Below are 20620 nucleotides of genomic sequence, written 5' to 3'. Positions count from 1 at the left end.
TTTTACTATTATTTCTTGAATAAGTTCACCACCACTGGACTTGTATGCGTCCAAGAGCATTCACGCAATCAACCAAATAAAAACATAAACTTATATCACTTATTTGTTAGAGTATAAATTTGAGGTACATATCAAATAAAAATAAAAAAATTGAATATCATATAAGGAAAAAAAAAAAGACTTATAAGCACATGCACTGAGGTGGTATGATAGAGGGTCGTGACGGATCAGACAAAATAATACACTTTAAAACTTAAAAAACAAAATAGAACTTGTTACAAAATGACACAAAACATAATGTCGAAAAAATGACATTAAACCTAAAAACATAAACCTTCTTCCACTCAATTCAACAACATGAACAAAGTAGAAAAATACAACTAGGAGTAAAAGTAAAAACATAAGGCCATGCATGCAATCTATTTTGCCTTGAACAATGTGCTTCAAGGTTGGGGGCTCGCGCCCTGGCGCTCTTGAGAGTTTTTACCCCCCTTCGCTTACCTTGTGCAATTCCAAGGAATTAAAACTAGCCAATCCACTTGAACTACTATTTAATAATTAAAAAAAGAGAAGCACACAAGTTGGAGGAGAGACACAGCACCCTAGAGTTGCCCAAAGGAGTGTGCGAGATAAGCAAGTGCTCCTACAAGTGGTGCGTTAATATAAGTAGCTGGTTCTGATTGCTCATAATCTGACCGTTCATCTGGGAACCCATCGTGCAGATCCGGCCCTCCAACAACTGCACCCATTAGAATGTTTGGGTTGGGTGATTGCGAGTTCATCACACTGAATCCTGCTGAGCATTGGATCTTGCCAGGGTGAACAGCAACGGACGGCAGCGATGAGCCCCTGTGGTGTATCCTTTGCGGGTACCGTGGACCATACCCCACCATATAAGACATCTTCAAGGGGTTGTCTCCCAGCAAGTAATCCACCTGAAAAATAACAATAAATCAGAATAAAATCCAACTTTTTTATAAAACACTTTCATTGACAACTTTTTGTACCTGTTTTTGGGCTATAGCTCGGAGTCTCTTTGGAGTTACTATGGTTCCACCACAGTTCACAACCACATGGGCTTTGGTCAAGTATTTAGCATAAGCTAAGAGTATGAATGAGGTGGATGTTACATATTGCATGTTGCTATCACCCATCTTGAATAGAAGACCACCTGCGTAGATTATAAAGAACCAGGAACCAAAGGTAATTAATGGTTACACATTGATTAGACCACACAGCTGAGAGTAAGAAAAAAAAGAAAAAAGAAAAGGAACCTTACCTGGGGTGAATTGGGAAGAAGAGGAGCCAGGGATAACAGAACAGATAAAATTGTCCGCGTGACCCTTGTAGTCATGTAGTGTTTGCACCTTCCGAACAAGAAATTCCTAAAACCAACAGCACAAATATTATGGGTTGGAAACCTTTATATTTTTGTTACCATCTCTCCAGCTAAAAACTATAAGAAAAGAGAAGCATTTTAGACCTTAGAAAGCAGTATCCTTGCTCCAACATGCTTGTTATCCCATCCAAAGGTATTGTCAGAATCTGGTGCCCCAAGGGTCTGTCCATTAACCTTAATGTAGTTTAGGTACATTGGGTTCTTAGTAGCCTTGTGAAGCCAAGTAGCACCCCACAACAGCTCATCCTGACAGATTTACAAAATCATCATTAAGAAAACACTTCTTGCTTTACTTTATACTTCACACATCAAAACCTATGGAACTTAAAAAAGAAATTAGAACTTTACCTGATAACCAGAGTAAGAACAATAGAAGGGGCACACAACGGGCTTCAAGCCATTGCTGTAGGGTCCCCTATATTTATCGGCAAACTGGAAAACCTATACCCATAAAGTATAATATCATATAAGCATTAGTTGAAAGAATTCCATTTAGATCCAAAAACAATGTTTTCATCTCAAATCAAATGCTTACACGGATAGCTCTCCTAACCAATGTTTTGGAGTAGGTGGGATCAACTTTTTTAAAAACCAGAGAAGCAGCTGCAAGAGCAGCAGCAGTTTCTGCAGCCACATCAGAACCAGGGTTGTTTTTATCTACTTTAAAGACACTCCTTGGGGTATCCATGTCCTCGGGTCTCTCCCAACAAGCGTGGTCCTTCACAGCATCTCCCACCTGCAAAAACCACACTCAATAGTAACATGAATGAATATAACAAAAAGGAATGAAACTATAAGGAAGAGAAGAGAAGACTAACCTGAACATAAATGATGTCTGGATGTGCAGTAGCTTTGAGAAGATAATCTGTCGCCCAACGAATGGCCTCTCTGGCATTCTGCAACTCACCTTTCATGACCCCACCAAACTCAATAACACTCCACGAAAGCATGGTGGTGGTGAAGGCCATGGGAAAACCAAACTTGACATTGTCCCCAGCATCATAGTACCCTCCAACCAAATCAACCTGCATTGTACATTCAATGCAGAAATAAGCCATGTGCACAAGCCAGAGAACACAAAAACTGAGACTGAGACTAAGAATGTTGTATTAATATTATTATATTATCATACATGCATGGCTGAGCCATCAGAGAGACCAGAGTCTCTCCTCCAAGACATCCTCTGGTTAGAAGGGAGCTTCCCTGACCGCTGGCCCTCAAAGAAGATGATGGATTTGGTGAGAGCATCTCTGTAGTTGTGTGTGGCAGAGTGAGGGTGGTGGTGGAGGGAATGACCAGGGTGGAACAGAGTGGTGGAAAAGACAGAAAGAAAGAAAAAAAGACAAGAAAAGAGGGAAAAGGTCCTCATATTGAACTGCCCAATGTAAGAATGACCCAAGCCAACACAAAACTACAATGCTACTATCTCTCTTGCTCCTCTTTTATCTATTTATAAAAGGCTAAAAGCTGCCTCTGCTTGCTTGGTTACAATACCAACAATAGTTACTAATTAGGTCCACATCCTACAACAACAGGGTTTTGGATTACTTTCTTCTAAACTGAAAAGTTCTAAGGAGATATTAATTAGCCGGTCATCCAAGGTCCATTTTAAGAAACTACTGTTAAAGGAAAATCGAAAACAACCGGAACATTAATCAATTAATACTCCAGTTGAGTATTTTATAAAAAATAATCATATCTCTACAATTTTCTCGTGATTCGTGTACTATACCATCATTGGTGGCTATTTTTCATTAGAAATTAGAAAAAACAGTAATTGTATATATCTTCCCAGAGAAAACATTGTAGATACTAGATAACTATACATAAACTACTGTTTGGTGCTATTAATTAAACATATATCACTTGTTAGCAGGTTGTTACAAATTATTAGCATGGCTAGACTTGGATTTATACTAATGCAGTAATGTATGCAGTGTACTTCTTTTTTAATGGCAAACTCAATATCATCACACTAAGGAATACACATGCTCTGAAAGAATTGTATGAGCAGTATCCCTCTATTGGTGTCCATTATTTTTAAGTTTCTACTTCTTATATAAGATTGTCATACACATTAGAGCATATAATCTTCCATTTCAGCCTTTTTTTATGAGAGAATAAAAAACATTTTGCAAATGTAACATGTTAGTTTTGGAGTGATAATAATCGCATATGTATATGTTTGTATCACGGTCACACATACATAGAAATAATGTTAATATATTATGAGTTTGTTTAAATTTGTGTTGTTTCCCCAATGGATAGCCCGAGCGCTCCAGTCCATGTTATGTTGCGGTTGCCGAGAGAAGTTCTTACCCACAACTCGGTGAGCAATGAGCACATATGAACGTAACTGTTTGTTTGTCAGTGAACAAATAAAAAAAGTGCACGGTGCTCGAACACGGAAAAACTGTCGGAGAAAGGTGATGAACACAAGCATGGAGAACAAATATCCTCCTTATTGATCAAGTTCACTAATTAAAAAGGTCCAAGAACCACGATATAAAGGCCCATGCACAGATAGATCTGGTTATTATGATCCTTCACACAAAATACCAACCTTACTCTACATGATATGTTTTGTATCGCTACTCATAAAAGTTGTGCACCTCCTCATGGTTTTACTGCACTATGCTGCTTCATAATGCATTGCATATTTGCATCTCTTATGCATAGAATTTTGATTAAAAAAATGCTGGGAGTGTAAGCGAACATACTTTTTTTGGCAAGTATGTCTGTTTGAAAAAGCTGTACATAGCTAAAATAGTGGATCGATATTTTAGAAAGTGGTTTTATCTTATTCAAAGATTCAAATATTTTATTCTTTGATAAATAAATTTAATTTGACATGTACAATTGTTTTTGTTTTTCATCCCTAAACAACTTCCTTTTAAGTGTAAAACACCAAATTATGAAACCATGTAGACAAAAACCGAAAAAAGACACAAGATGAAAGTGTACTAAAAAACCAGTCATTGTGAAATCCCAATTCTTGATTGAAGGGGATACCAAGGCGTTTTCATTGCCACAAAAGACCTATCACAGCACACAAACATTCCATGAATACCATAATTGCGACTATCACCATTTCATAAGATTCCACGTGCTTTGAGCAAAATCCTTTTATGAAGGGAAACAAAAACAAATATTATTCTTTTCTGCCAACAGAGATTAAGGTGTAATTCGAAGCATGATAACTCTAATTGCGACTAACACCGTTTCATAAAAAGTACTCTACATGGTTTCATCATTACTTATACTACTCCGGTTTCATTTACATCCCGTGATCTCAGGTTGGTTGCTGGACACTATTAAATGACCCATTTTCTTAGAGTCAGAATGTCTCTTTGGACTTTAGAGTGCGGGCCTCATTTGCCATCTCAAAGTTGATAGAGGATTTTAGCCCAATTATGCGACATGTTTTCATCCGGTCAACTTAATTATTTCACAATATTCAAGCTAAATATTTATTATTTAGGAAAATACATAATTTAGAATTAATTTTAAAAATAAAAATTCGATTGAAAATTTAAAATTGAGACAAATAACTGAGAATTGCTTTCTTATGGAGAAATAATAACCAATTTAATAAAAAATTGTTTATTTTTTACTAATTTTTCTTGTTCTTTTGGTCGAACATAACATTTTGTTTGTAAAAAAACATTTTTCTATAACATGCAACAAACCAAAATATAAAATGACATTAGTATTGCAGTGTGGTACAAATAATCTAGAATGATATTCTAACGAAATTCAGACAACTTGTTTCAAAATATCTACGACAAAGTTATTATTTCTTTTATAAGCAGAGAAAATATCTATGACGGTAAGAGGTACAGCCCCTCTATTATTTCTTTTATTCAAAAAAACCTATTTTAGTGTCATATGGGGCATCCCCCTTCCCCTGTTTATTTATTTTCAGTTCTTCTCCATTCATTCACTGAACTGAAAGAGGCTTCGATCAACGGCCTTTTTTTTAATGTCATTTAACAATTAGCATCTCTAAAAATATTTGATTTTTTTAATCTAATTCTTAGCGAGCCACAATAGTTATTTCTTATATTAATTTTTTTACTAATTATTTGTTAGCCTATTATATGTTTCCATTCAGCAGCTTTGGTCTTCAGATCTCTCCTGTAACGAGAAGAAAAATAAATAATTGTTTCTTAAATTTGCACTGTCATGCATAATTACGTGGAAACTCTTATTCTCATATTCCATAAATTATGCTGGAGATAATACAACATAATGTATGATATGCAAAAAACACTTTATTTTTTAATTATTGCCTTTTGCGGCAAGGAATAATAACATCAACATTTCTTTCGTTAATGGTTCTAATTAAGTTAATTGAATATGATACATGAATTATTATAAATTATTTAAGGATTTTCATGGATGGGGTGTAAAAAAATTAGTTCAATAAAAAAATCAAACTAAACTTGTGATAACTTTTACTCCGATATACATATTTTTATAATAAAATACATGAAAATGCGAAATTATATAAAATAATTTTATTCAATAAACATAAAAAAAATTATGTAAGTAAAAAGTTTACATTCACGTTAATCAACAAATTAAAAACTTATCAATTAAGGATATGTTCAGCTGAAGGTTGTCCAAAACTCCAAGAATGAATTAAATAGTCAACATGTGAAACAAAAATAATAAAAATTACAATTTTAAATTTTTATGCAATTAATACAAAAACTCATGTTTCAATATCACATCTCATAAAATATTGTGTCTCAATATCTTTTAAGACAAATTTCATGAAAATGCGATAAAAATTATATATTTAATTTGAATGTTGAATCACCAATAAACATATTAAGTCATAAATACGAAAGACTGTTGAGATTTTTTTTAAGAGAGATTTATGTTAATTAGGTATATATGATGACTAAATTAACTTTTGCATGTCTAGTAAACAAATGAAATTTGATGATGTTGTTGAATATATTGGTTTATACATTTCTGAACAATAATATAAAACGTTACAGCAAGCGGGATGATAAAGTTTTAGAATAATATCGCTTAAAATGTGTATACGAAAAAATGGTGCTAGCTACATGTAATATATATGTGGGAGATGCGCGCAACTTGCATATTTGTAAATGTATGTTATATCAGTTTGTTTTCAAAGTCAGATTTTTTGGGGTTCCATCTGCATGATAAAATTGATCAATATTCTCATATTATTTAATTAGTAAAATGATTAATTTATACCATCAAATATAGGGAAAATTTACACCTTGCGGATTGTCGTACGTAGACGTTAAGCAATTCCTTAGTTAATTAAGTTAGATGTGTTTTCGACATATACTATTACCAGCCCATAAGTTCATGCCCATTGCCAAGTAGGCTATAAAACCACTAGTGCTATTGTTAATTCTATTACTTGCTTACAAACATGCCATCGCCATCGCCATCCTGACTTTGTATTATATTGATTATATTGGTGGTCCAAATCTAATTAAGCTGCGAATAAGATTCCATGTATGCATGCATATATATGCAGAATTTAGTCTGCGTAGAAATTTTCCCAATATTTATTCTACCTATTTGAACATATCATTTTCATAACATTTTCCATTTCAAATCCCCGTTTACATTTTTTGTCCAGACTATGAGTCAATTGTCCCAGCATAAATAACAAACGAGTCATTGTTCCAGGTGAATAGAAAGAATATGGAAAAAAATATTTTTACACATAAAAAACCGACTTCATTTCGGCTGCTAGGCATTATTTAAACCCCAGTGGCAGTGTTCATATATGTTAGGTGTTAACTAATGAATTAATATACGTGCACATTGAGCATGTAAATTGAGCTGACAGAGTAGATTATTGTATCGTGCGCTGTAACCTCTTTTTACTTAATTCTTTTTAAGGTAAACTCCACAACTTTGATTCTCTTTAACGCGTTGGATATATACAAAGAAGCTTCGCTTCCAAGTTGTTAAGAGGTATTTAATCTCGTTATAGTTGTTCAGCACTTGACTGGGATGCATACCTCTCGATCTTCCTCATACTTTCATACACAGTCAATTTTTATTTAGCTTATTTTTTTAAGCCATTCATACGAAAATAAAGGGTCAAGGTAGAATTTGTGTCATAAACTATGCAAAAGATGTAACAAGTTGAGCACTTGTGCCTTACTGGCTTTGCCAACAGCTCGCTCGCTAATTTGATCTTTGCAATTGTGATGACTATTTCAACATCTTTAGTTATAATAATAATAATCATACATTTTCGAGAATATGAGACAATAAATCCCTCCTTAAAGGTGCCGAAAAAATGGAAAAGAAACGAGAAAAATAAGTAACTAGTCCTAACTGAGGTTACGCAATCCACGAAACTAAAGTTCATTCGCGTCTGGTCTACCCTTTGAATTGCAATATCGAAATTCACTCAGATAATCAAATATTGCCGCTCATTCCCTTTTTTTCCACCGATACTTATACTATACTGCTCATTCACAATATGCTTTTTTACATATATTCCGTATGGGGTGAGCTATCGTCTTTCTACACTTCACACTAATTATAATTTAAAGCATCATATTATTCTTTAAGAAATATTAAATTAGTCTTTAGCTGTTAATTGAAGATATTCTTGATGCACAGAAGAGAAAAAAAGGACAAGTTAGAATTTAAAGTATCTTTATCTAGGGTATTCAATGTCTTAAAGCAGTGACAACTAGCAAGGATTAATTTGATCCAAGTAGTGAACTCCACCAATTGTACGTTGGTTGGAGTATACAAATTAAATATACAATGAGTAACAGTCTGCATTTTGTATTTTTCTTTCAAATGTCAAGTGGTTCGCGATTGGTTAGTGATTTTCTTTATAATTATTATAGAATTAATAAATATTTTTTTATAGCTTAAATGTATAACAAATAAATATTTTAAATATATAAATTATATTTTAGATAATAAATGATTTATATTTTATAGTGAAATATAAGGCTATTTTTATAAATTATTCATAATTTCTTTTAAAAGATTTTTGTTGAAGAATAATTCCTAAAAAAATCATTAAAGAAAGATATTCAAATTTATATATAGAGGATTAATTAAGTAAAAATTTAAAGTTTAATTTTTTTTAAAAAATTCAACCATAACTTTAATCTCTCCCGCTAAATATCTAGATTTAAGAGAGTTCACATGTCGAATTGAGATAGATTTAACTTTATTTTTGATCCAAAATTTTAATAAGATCATTAATTTATTTGAATCTAAACTCGAACCAATTGAGGCCTAATAATATATCCACCAAGACTGGCTAGGTCAACTTGATTTGTAGACATAATTAATATATTAATTTTAACATTATATATAATTAAATTGTAAAATCAAATAAGTATAAAATTATAATTATAATGTTTTAAAATAAATAAAATTAATACAAATATAATATCATGTTATATAAAATATTATCCAAGATTAATTCGATCAATTCTAATAATACATAAATTTTAAAAATTATACTTTTAAAAAGATTAAAAAAAACACCTGATTAAGGTTGGACGACTATAAGTATAAATTGAACTTGTCTTCAAAATATGAGACGAGTATAAATTGAATTTGTCAAAATTAACTTCAGACGAAATGAAATTAGTGGAATGAGACGAGTCATGAATATCCTTACCTAGAACAACAAAATAGAACATGTGTAAGATTTATGCACATAAATTAAAAAAATAATGAATTTAAATAAATTTGAACCAAAACAAATTTATTTAATTCTCAGTTATAACTACAAATCATAAATTGTGTTACAAATTTTCATATCATTTATAACTTGGAATTAATCTTTCGAAACATGAACAGGTATATCTCTAGTTCTCTACAGTAGTAAGTCACGGAACTAATTTTCTGAACAAATACAATTCTAATTATGAGACGTACAATTTCTCTATTCATATGTATTATTCTATACACATTACACATAATGAAAGATTGAACTCTTTATCATACGCTTAAAGAATTTGAGCTACAATCCACTTTTGCTATTCCTTGTGTTGAACATGAACTATGTGAACACTTATCTAAATTTAGATATACACACCAGACACCACTATTAAACTCAATATTATTATTAGCACGTCGTTGCGGACATTTAGTATATCCACATTGCGATTTTTGTCATACTTTGAACACGAGACAATGCAATGATCTTGTATCTTGGTTATTTAAACGATGGTTACGTGACTTATTTTTCGTGTTTGCGTGTCTTATGATTGCTGGGAACCAACCTCACAGTTGACAAACTAAAATAATATTCGATGCTATCAGATAAGCAAGCGAACAAACAAATACTTTTTTTAGTGATATAACAAATCGATTTTAAAACTGTCACTGTCGCTTAATTTGATTTTTAGTATAACAAAATTAAGTCTATAAAACAATAATTATTTGGGCCATTAAAATCGACATCACATCAGCCAATTCGGTTCTGAAATCATATTTGGTGATATCGGAAAAGTGTCACCATCAAATGATTCTTTTAGTATTATTAAAAATATGTTTAGTGTATAATATTAATTAGTTTGATTTTAAAAGTGAAAATATCAATCAGTTTATACTACGCTAGAGAACTCTTTAACTTTTGATAATTATAAGTCAATTTAGTCTCTCTTATTCACATTAATTATGGATTAAATTGTATGATGCATGCCAACTTAGAGTCTAAATGGACTAAATTTCATTTTTCATGATGCATGTCAAAAAACTTCATATATATAGAACAAATATATAGATTTTTTTTTGGTAATATCAATAATCAAATTAAAAATGAATTCTAAATTATATTTTGCATAACTTTTTTTTGTAATTTATAATAATAAAATTATCCGAAGAAATATTTATCACATACATTTTTTTTTTATCCACAAATGTTAATAGTTAAATGAAATGATTGAACTTATGATTTTTTTTCTTAACTTCCAAACCAATCTCATATCACTCGTTTATAGCATGAATGCATGACTTTAGAAATTAACATCACCAATGAATGATTATAACGTTAAAAAAATAATATTACTCTCCTACTTTAGACAAATTATTAATCAATTCTCTTTAGTGAGCACTTATAACATTAATGGAAGCAATCGAGAGGGACCATGAGACACATTAATTAGGATCAGTTTATTTGTGTTCCTGCCCGATTCAAAAATTTGTTATTGAACCTAATTCGATGAAGACTTGATATATAGTTAGGGACAAGATTAGATCAACATATCGTAATAGATCAATTTTAATAAAGCTCTTCCCACGTAAAATTGACAATATTTATTCTAATGACCAAATTAATTTATCTCGTAATACTAAGAATCACATTAATTAACAGTATTAATTAATTTTAAGTATTAAATTAGTATTTTATTTTCTTTTTACAATACATACCAAGAGAATCATTAAATCGCCATTTAGAACATTTGCACACATGAAGGATATTATAGCCACAATTTACAGGTAACTCTCAATGAATATTCTAATCAACTACTTGGTAAATACTGTATTTCACAATGGCGAGTTGGTATGAGTTGACTGCGCTCACGGAAGCCACATCAACATCAAGTAGGAGAATTCAAATTCATTATAGTTGACATTTTTAATACGTGAGATGCTTTCATTCTAAGTTCAGATTACGATGTATGACCTACCATTTTAAAACATCAAATTGATCTACGTCTTATGCCTATATAAGAGGCACCGAAAAACATAAACCTCATTCCCAGACATCCATATACGATAACTAGGAAGTTTCCTAAACATCCCTTCTTTCAAAAAACCAATGGCTTTCAAGAACTTGTCCGTTCTTACTCTCTGTGTTTCCCTTGTGCTTTCCTTCTTTGCACCGAATTCCATAGCTGCTAACAACCGTGCAGTGGTTCCTCCAGAAACCATTTGCAACTCCACCGTAAACCCTTCCTTCTGCAAAACCGTGCTTGCTAATCAAAATGGCAGCATCGTTGACTACGGTCGAATTTCTGTCCGAAAGTCCTTGTCCCAGTCCCGCAAATTCTTGAACTCAGTAAATTCACTTCTTCAAGACAGATCCTCTTTGTCTCTACCCACAATTCGAGCCCTTGAAGATTGTCAATTCCTCGCTGAACTAAACTTTGAATACTTAACAAACGCACTTGACACTGTTGATAAAGCTAGCGATGTTCTTCCCACCGCTCAAGCCGAAGATCAGCAAACCCTTCTTAGTGCTGTTTTGACAAACGAAGAAACTTGTTTAGAAGGCTTGCAGCAGAGCACAGCTTCTGATCAAAGAGTGAAGAGTGATCTTATCTCATCACTCTCTGATGACAAGAAGCTTCACAGTGTTTCCCTTGACTTGTTCACGAAGGGTTGGGTGGCCGAGAAGAAAATCTCAACATCATGGCAAGTCAATGGGAGACATTTGGATTTCCACAATGGTCGTTTACCATTGAAGATGTCAAACCGTGTACGGGCCATTTATGATTCTGCAAGAGGTCACGGGAGAAAATTACTACAAGATAACAGCCAAAGTGTGTTGGTTAGTGACATTGTGGTTGTTAGTCAGGATGGAAGCGGGAACTTTACCACTATCAACGATGCCATAGCAGTTGCGCCAAATAACACAGTTGCTAATGATGGTTACTTTTTAATTTTTATCACTCAGGGTGTGTATCAAGAATATATATCCATAGCAAAAAACAAAAAGAATTTGATGATGATTGGAGATGGGATCAATCAAACGATTATCACTGGTAATCACAATGTTGTCGATAACTTCACAACATTCAACTCAGCAACATTTGGTGAGCATTGCACATACAACTTATAGTTTTTATTTTCAACATGTCCATGTTTAATTCAATTTATTTTTAAGATATAATCATTTTTAAAAATAATTTTATAGTTTTTTTTAATGAAAAAATGATTATTTAGAACCAAACGCATGCTAAGATAGCATGAAAATTAACTTATATATAACCATCCTTAATTTGATTTATAAATTTGGACAACATTTTCTTACATGTATAATTTTATTTGCACTTGTAGCTGTGGTAGCACAAGGATTTGTAGCTGTTAACATAACATTCCAAAACACTGCTGGGCCAAGCAAGCATCAAGCAGTTGCAGTGAGAAACGGAGCTGATATGTCCACCTTCTACAGCTGCAGCTTTGAAGGATATCAAGACACCTTGTACACGCATTCTCTTAGACAGTTTTACCGTGAATGTGACATCTATGGCACCGTTGACTTCATATTTGGAAATGCTGCTGTTGTTCTCCAAACATGTAACCTATATCCTCGCCTTCCCATGAGTGGACAATTCAATGCTATCACAGCACAAGGCAGAACAGACCCAAACCAAAACACAGGCACTTCCATACATAACGCCACTATAAAGCCTGCTGATGATTTGGCTCCTTCAGTTGGTACCGTGCAAACGTACCTAGGGAGACCATGGAAAGAGTACTCAAGAACGGTTTATATGCAGTCTTTTATGAATAGTTTCATAAATCCTTCTGGTTGGCATGAATGGAGTGGGGATTTTGCCCTAAGCACCTTGTACTATGCAGAGTATAATAACACGGGACCGGGTTCAAACACCGCAAACCGAGTGACGTGGCCTGGTTATCATGTTATCAATGCTACTGATGCGGCTAATTTTACTGTGTCTAACTTCTTGGATGGAGATAGTTGGCTGCCTCAAACTGGAGTTCCATACGTGACTGGATTGATATAGTCAAAAGTTACAAGCTAGCTGGTTACGTATAATAAGAGCAAAGTTGCTTAACAATTCTTTTAATGCTGCTGCATGTGTTTCTCTATTGTATTTATAAATGATTAAATGCACCGCTACTCTATTGTAAGATTGTGATTCACTCATTAATAATATTTACACCACTTATATTCACCTTTATAGTTTTCAAAGATCTAGACGCTGCAATATTAGTGACTTTCGGTTACTTACAATATACAAATCACTAGTTTTAATTTGTCCGATCCGAGTATAGGACTTGTGTCGCCCAAGGCTAACATGGGTTGCTTTAAATTCGTCATACCTGCAGCAGGCATTTGAATTATTAGTTTAATAATTTTTCAACTTTTCAAGACGAGATCAATGTGAAATTGTTTCAGCAAAAATATTCAAACTATTCATACGGTACATGTACTAGCTTTTTTAAGAGTTACTTTTTAAGTTGTTTTTTTTTTCAAAGGACTTTTTTTAATAACTGTTTGGTCCAATTTTTACTTGTAAGTAACTTTTAAGCTCTAAAAAAGCTGGGCTAAACTGACTATAAAAAATACGTTTATTTCTTATGCTAGCTGCTAACAAACACCTTGTTTGTTTAACTCTTAAATTTTGAACTATATAATTGCTTCTTCTTTTTTATGGGTTTTTCCACTAACGTCTTCCATGAGGTTAGAGTTAATTACATTTACATCCTTTTTAATTACAAAATTAAATTATCATTTAGACGACTCTTATTTTTATATTATTATTTTTAAGGGTACTAGCCTACTAGGTGTGTGGTCTGTACATAAAAATAGTATATAATATTTTGTTAAAACAATGAATGTTAACATCATGTAAGAATAACTTATAAAGTAATATAAGAGAAGTGTAATTTTTCAATGGAGGGTGTAAGTGTGTTTAGGACCAATTCACTTCTCTTTCATCAGAATTGTAATTAAACTATTAAAGTGTGAATTTCTTCATCAATAAAATAAATGTAATTAAAAAAATTAAAGAAAAAAAATACAAAAGAATATATCCGTAAGATTTGTTTTTACCAATCCAATTCTTGGACGGCAATTGATCGCGTTCTTCAGCATACGACATATGACCTATTTTGTGTTTAATCCATGTACATGGACAAACTATAATGTGCAGCGGCATTGGTTGGTAGACGCGTGTTACGACATAAAACAAGAAGGAACTAAAAAAAGATACTTGGGCTGTTATTATATTCCACTTTAGTTATATTTTATCGTTATAATATATCTAGCTATGCAGCACGAGGGAAAATATCTGACTACATACATTCCTAAGAATCTTCAATCATTATTCTGTAATTCTGTTTCCAGTGTTCTAACACCCACCAAAATTTTGACTTTCAATCATATATAACTAGAAGACAATACAATGTTATCAGATTTTTGTCACATAATAATCCGCGTTCGTTTTGTTATTCTTATTCTTTTGTGTTACTGCATGTGTCTTGCGATTGCTGGGAACCTACCCCACCGTTGAGAAGTTTAAAATCATATCAAATGCGTTATCAGATAAGTCACGCACCAAAAAAATCTTGCTAGAAATTTAAACAAATAAACATAATTCCAATGAATATTTGCATACATGGACGACACGTTAAACTTGATGAATGTTCATCCTAAATTCTAAAACAAATATTTGATTATATGTATATCGGTTCAATTGGAAGCTGTTGACTACGTTAATGGTAGCCACGGCATCATCATCGTGTAGGCAACGAAAATTCCTTCAAGTTGACTTCCTATATGCGATGCATTCATCACCACATCAACTCTAATCATTTTAATGAGACAACATCGTCACCCTGCCCTATATAAGAAGCCCAACTATGTATGCATCGACCACACCTTCCATCCAATCTTCAAGCTACAAACAACTCTCTTAATTGTTCGTTCTTTCATCCGAAATACCATTTGCTATGGCATTCAATAGCTTGTACTTTCTTATGCTCTGTGTTTCCCTTGTGCTATCCTTCCTGACATCCATTTCCATAGCTGATAATAACCATGCAGTCGTTCCACCAGAAACCATATGCTACTCAACCTTAGATCCTTCTTACTGCAAATCTGTACTTGCAAATCAATACGGTAGCATATATGACTATTGCCGCATTTCTGTTCGAAAGTCCTTGTCTCAGTCTCGTAAGTTCTTGAACAACATGTATTCATATCTTCAAAATCCCTCTTCTTACTCTCAATCCACAATTCGTGCTCTTGAAGATTGTCAATTCCTTGCTGAACTAAACCTTGAGTACTTATCAACAACCCATGACACTGTTGATAAAGCCAGCGCTGTTCTTCCCACCTCTCAAGCAGAAGATGTTCACACATTGCTTAGTGCTGTTTTGACAAACCAACAAACTTGTCTAGATGGCCTACAAACTTCAGCTCCAGATCCAAGAGTGAAGAATGATCTTTCTTTACAACTCGCGGAAAATGCAAAGCTTGACAGTGTCTCCCTTTATTTGTTCACCAAGGCTTGGGATTCTGAGAACAAAACTTCAACGTCATGGCAAAACCAGAATGATCGTTTACCCTTGAAGATGTCAAACAAAGTACGTGCCATTTATGATTCCGCTAGAGGTCAGGGGAGAAAACTACTTCAAACAATGGATGATAATGAAAGCGTACTGGTGAGTGATATTGTGCTGGTTAGTAAGGATGGAAGTGGAAACTTTACCACTATCAATGATGCCATAGCTGCTGCACCAAATAACACAGCTGCTACCGATGGTTACTTCATTATTTTTATCTCTGAGGGTGTATATCAAGAGTATGTATCTATAGCCAAAAACAAGAAGTTCTTGATGCTAATTGGAGATGGAATCAATCGGACAATCATCACTGGCGATCACAACGTTGTTGATGGCTTTACAACTTTCAACTCTGCCACATTTGGTAAGCATAACATACATCTTCAATTAATAAATATTGCTGGTGCTGTAGTGCATGCCCTTAAATTTGAATATGTTTCTTAGTCCTTGAATTTCTTGGTGATTTGAAGCTGTGGTAGCACAAGGATTTGTAGCAATGAACATAACATTCCGCAACATTGCTGGGCCAAGCAAGCACCAAGCAGTTGCAGTAAGAAATGGAGCGGATATGTCCACCTTCTATAGTTGTAGCTTTGAAGGGTACCAAGACACTTTGTACACGCATTCTCTGAGGCAGTTTTACCGTGAATGTGACATATATGGCACAGTTGACTTCATATTTGGAAATGCAGCTGTTGTTTTGCAAAACTGCAACATGTATCCCCGCCTCCCAATGAGTGGACAATTCAATGCCATCACAGCACAAGGTCGAACTGATCCAAATCAAAACACTGGCATTTCCATACAAAATGCAACCATAAAATCAGCACAGGATTTGGCTCCCGTGGTTGGTACTGTGGAAACATATCTTGGGAGGCCATGGAAGGAGTACTCAAGGACTGTTTATATGCAGTCTTTCATGGATAGTTTGATCGCTCCTTCTGGCTGGCATGAGTGGAATGGAAATTTTGCACTCAGCACTTTGTACTACGCAGAGTATGATAACACAGGTCCTGGTTCAAATACGGGCAACCGAATCAACTGGCCGGGCTATCATGTTATTAATGCTACTGATGCAGCTAGTTTTACTGTGTCTAACTTCTTGAATGGGGATGATTGGGTGCCTCAAACTAGCGTTCCATATCAGACATCTTTGTAATAATAAGTGGATATGTTACTTGGATTGGAATAGCTGTCATAGAGTATGTTTAATGTGTTGTTCCATATCATCTAGCCACATAATGATAAATGTGGAGGATCTGGTAAAAGAATGAGTGAATTTGTCAAATCTGTTTACACGAATAAATTGTTAATTGCACATTTTTTTATCTGCAATATTAATTATTAATTTTTGCTAGTAGAAAAGATTTAAACTCACAGACTCTCCCTTTCTTTTTTCTTTTCCATCACCAAATAACTTCATTTACTAAACGATTGTAACACATTTAGCAGATGATGGAGTGACTCAATTTTTCGCAGCTATGGCTTCTGCCATTTTAAATTTTGATTACTTTGGTCGTTAATCACTTGGAGCATGTCATGCGGGTGTAGAACTTTGGAGTCAACCATCTCATTGATGCCGAAAGGGAACGGAAACCATCTGGGGTGACTTGGATTGGTGTCCCAAAGAATGGAATAACTGTGATCAGGTAATTAAAGAAGGGATATGTGGAGCACTTTGCAAGTGACAATATCCTTAATAGAGCAGTGATAAGCAGAAAGATCTCCACCTGAATGAACCTATGAATTCTAGAACATTAATCTATTTTTGGTGAGGCAGGCTCACGTTACCTACTTCACACTTGATTCTGACATACCATAGTCCATAGCTAACACTTTTCTTTCTTCTTAGAAAAATGATTCTTAAACACCTCTAAGTATAATCTTCTACCACTAGAAGAGGCTGGCTTTTAATTTCCCAGTGCAAAGTCCATTTTTTTCTTGAGCATCTAGGATAATAAATACTGTATGTTTTATGAGGCATTTTCAACCTGCAATGCGCTATATACCGTTGTAAATGTTTCATGATTTCCATCTTTTGATAATTATTCCTTTTTTTCCTCGTTGAATTTGCTGATAGCATCATTCTTTAATTATCCTTCTGGATAAATTCTTGGTTTATTTCCCTCCTTGTAGGAATGTAGGATCTACGACTAAATAATAACTAAATTAAGTACATTACAAATATTAATTTCGACAATATATTTACGTAAACTACTTTTTAAAATAGTATTTTTTGTAAAAAAAAAAATTACAATAATACTAACATGAAGGGGGAAGAGAAAAAAGGGGTTGAAATTTAAAGATAACCCCCATCCCATACCCCCACACCAATTTTGTGTTGTGTAAATTAAAGGGTAATACTTACCACGATCAAATCAATTATAAATGAGGCTTAAAATAAACTTTAAGATAAATATTTTACTTTAAACGAAAAAATTATATATTAGATCTTTTTGTCAACATGTAATATTTTTTTTTAAATACATGTGGTATTTTTTGTTTTATAAAAACTAAAAAAAATATTTTTGTTAGTGAGTGTAAAGGTTGTGTTTTAATTATTTTACCTTTGAGTCGTAGTTGATATTTATCATACATATATTTTTTCTTCTATCTCACTTTCACTATTTTTTTTCTATCTTGTCAATGTGTATTTTTTTCTCTTTATTTTTCTTTTATTTCCACCCAATCCATTTCAAAACGGAGTGCATGAATGTCACTCCTCACTACTCAAATTGAAGCCATAGCGATAGCGGACCGTGTTCCAAGTACTGGGCTAGCAGCAATTACGTCGTGTCGTAGGCCCTGCAGATTGGGCTGATATGAGATCTCTGTTTGTTCTCAATTTCCTCTTGCTGGGCTCATCCAATATTGGGATTTTACGGCCCAAATGTCTAGTTGGGTGTATTAGGATAACGCTTATATTTCTATATTTTTTAATTATCAATAAAATATAGTTTTCTTATATTTTATATCATAAAGATTTTAAGGAAATAGAACGGTATGCTAATTCAAAATAGAAAAAGCCTCTAAATTTTTTTAATATTTGTAAAAGTTAAACATATATTTTCTTTATTTTAAAAGGACGAATAGAGATTTAAACTTATAATTAACTTATCAAATGTCAAAAAAATTTCTTATTCTATTGAATTTTTTTAAAATATATTTTTTTATATTTTTTATAAGTATTTATTAATATTTATTAATTGCATGATTTTAAAATATAATATAAACATATATTTTTTTAAGTCACTTTTATATGTTTGGTAGCTTCAATGTCAACATAACGTGCTTCCGTTGACTTGGATTCGATTTTGATACAAGCAAATTGCTTGAGTTTTTCTACTACCGTACATATAAATCATTTTATAATAGTAATCTTATAATGACTGATTTTGACTTTGTAAAATCATAATTCATAAAAGCCACAAAACCTAGCATAAATAAGAATAAGAATACTAGAAATCTAGTTAGCACCCTTAGGATGTGCTGGAACTTCGCATATCTCCCTTGCGGTCTTAAAATAGTAGAAAACCCATATCTGGATGAAGTAACATATACGAATTTTGTTATTGCAAAAAATAGAACTATAAATATAAATTATTAGATTGTATTTAAATGATTAAAATCAAAATATATTAAAAAATTAAATATTTATATGACTACTAAATATTACTTTTGATTATTCGTGGGATAGTTATAATTATTAGGAGAGGTTTTCATATCTCATACAAAATTGTCTTGATTGAAAAAAGAATACTTGTGTAAATTTTTTTTAAAAATGTTACCTAAATTATAGTTTTTAAATTTTACAATAAAAAAATTTATTAGTTGATATGTGTGTGTTTTTAAAGTATGTTAATTATACATTCGATGTACTTTAAAATAATTTTTTTGTTATAATTTGTTAACGTATTCTAAAAAAAAAGTGGTCAAAGTAGATGTATATTAACAAATCTCACAAATATTAATATTTTTTAATGTATATGCATTTATTATATTAAAAAGCTGCACTGTTAATATATTTTAAGATAATATTGATGTACAAATAGTAAAATTTGTTAATTAAACCAAACTAGGTTATAAAAAAAATGATATTTTTATTTTCTCTAGCTTTAATTATTAATGCACAATGGAAATAGAGTTATCAAAATCAATGTGTACATGAGGATTATTCTGCATGCAATATTTTATAATTAAATAACTTATTTAGTTTCCGCGTTGCATTATTAATTTGAAAGGCAAAGGTTACAACAGGAGCAGGGGGTGTCTATTTATTCAAACAAGCATGTAGTGAAGCCTTAACCGCTCGACTTTGGAGTCTTCTTCTCTGACTCATTGTTCATTGATCCCAGCTTGCCAAATTTGGCAGAATCTGAGAAACGTGTGGGCCATTCACCGCCTCAAAGATGGCCCACCAAATAGCTATATACAAGTGTCCATAGCAGAGTTTACGCGTTAGAACTCAACTAGGTCAAAAGTGTATAACCTCTTCGGATCTAACTTGCTAACTTTCCTGGTGAGTGAGTCGTGACCTAGCTGCACATATTGACATAACAATTGGCGCCCCTTATAAACAAAACAAAATAAAATACTCAAGTCAAGTCTACGCTATATTTTAGCTCTTATCATTCACTTTATGTCTAATAGTAGTAGTATTTGCTCCAACATGTATGCATGCAGTCCTAATTTTTCTGCATAGATTTACTTAACTATGATTAGAGTTTGATGAGCATTTGTTAAAAAATATTCAATTAGTTCGCAGAACCGGCGGTTCTGACTTTGTATCTCTCATTTCAATCAAATTTAGATTTCCCTTTCCATCTTTCCATTATTCTTTTTTTCCTGTCTGCGATGTTTCAATTTCAAACAGTTGGGTATCAATGGGAAAGGCAATTATCGTTTACCAAACGT

The 20620-nt window shown here is 32.9% G+C and overlaps 3 protein-coding genes across 3 annotated transcripts; 2 read left to right on the top strand and 1 right to left on the bottom strand.

The window, feature by feature from the left end:
- Positions 1 to 253: 253 nt before the first annotated feature.
- Positions 254 to 2834, bottom strand: LOC100793900 (endoglucanase 17). Its single transcript, XM_003521528.5, has 8 exons — positions 2532 to 2834; positions 2218 to 2424; positions 1935 to 2135; positions 1748 to 1840; positions 1484 to 1645; positions 1280 to 1385; positions 1008 to 1171; positions 254 to 935 (listed from the first exon to the last, which is right to left on the bottom strand). Exons 1-8 carry the CDS (start codon positions 2766 to 2768, stop codon positions 603 to 605), a joined length of 1503 nt encoding a protein of 500 aa, XP_003521576.1. The 5' UTR covers positions 2769 to 2834; the 3' UTR covers positions 254 to 602.
- Positions 2835 to 11143: 8309 nt separating this feature from the next.
- LOC100786124 (probable pectinesterase/pectinesterase inhibitor 20) lies at positions 11144 to 13309 on the top strand. Its single transcript, XM_006577092.3, has 2 exons — positions 11144 to 12204; positions 12449 to 13309. The coding sequence occupies exons 1-2, from the start codon at positions 11208 to 11210 to the stop codon at positions 13138 to 13140; spliced, it is 1689 nt and encodes a 562-aa protein (XP_006577155.1). The 5' UTR covers positions 11144 to 11207; the 3' UTR covers positions 13141 to 13309.
- Positions 13310 to 15022: 1713 nt separating this feature from the next.
- Positions 15023 to 16994, top strand: LOC100792847 (pectinesterase). The gene is made up of 2 exons (XM_003521526.5): positions 15023 to 16070; positions 16177 to 16994. Exons 1-2 carry the CDS (start codon positions 15092 to 15094, stop codon positions 16863 to 16865), a joined length of 1668 nt encoding a protein of 555 aa, XP_003521574.1. The 5' UTR covers positions 15023 to 15091; the 3' UTR covers positions 16866 to 16994.
- The last annotated feature ends 3626 nt before the right edge of the window (positions 16995 to 20620 follow it).

Source organism: Glycine max, chromosome 3 (genome assembly GCF_000004515.6).
Source record: "Glycine max cultivar Williams 82 chromosome 3, Glycine_max_v4.0, whole genome shotgun sequence".
Classification (NCBI taxonomy): Eukaryota; Viridiplantae; Streptophyta; class Magnoliopsida; order Fabales; family Fabaceae; genus Glycine; species Glycine max.
Note: the sequence above shows the minus strand (reverse complement) of the source record. Positions and strands in the feature narration are given on the sequence as shown.

Bases quoted from the DNA above. Each gene is read 5' to 3' on its own strand.
- LOC100786124 (XM_006577092.3), top strand. From the start codon at position 11,208: ATGGCTTTCAAGAACTTGTCCGTTCTTACTCTCTGTGTTTCCCTTGTG. The intron at 12,205-12,448 runs GTGAGCATTGCA...TTGCACTTGTAG, and splicing joins ATTCAACTCAGCAACATTTG to CTGTGGTAGCACAAGGATTT.
- LOC100793900 (XM_003521528.5), bottom strand. From the start codon at position 2,768: ATGAGGACCTTTTCCCTCTTTTCTTGTCTTTTTTTCTTTCTTTCTGTC. The intron at 1,386-1,483 runs GTCTAAAATGCT...TGTTGGTTTTAG, and splicing joins CAAGGATACTGCTTTCTAAG to GAATTTCTTGTTCGGAAGGT. The intron at 936-1,007 runs GTACAAAAAGTT...GTTATTTTTCAG, and splicing joins GAGCTATAGCCCAAAAACAG to GTGGATTACTTGCTGGGAGA.
- LOC100792847 (XM_003521526.5), top strand. From the start codon at position 15,092: ATGGCATTCAATAGCTTGTACTTTCTTATGCTCTGTGTTTCCCTTGTG. The intron at 16,071-16,176 runs GTAAGCATAACA...GGTGATTTGAAG, and splicing joins TTTCAACTCTGCCACATTTG to CTGTGGTAGCACAAGGATTT.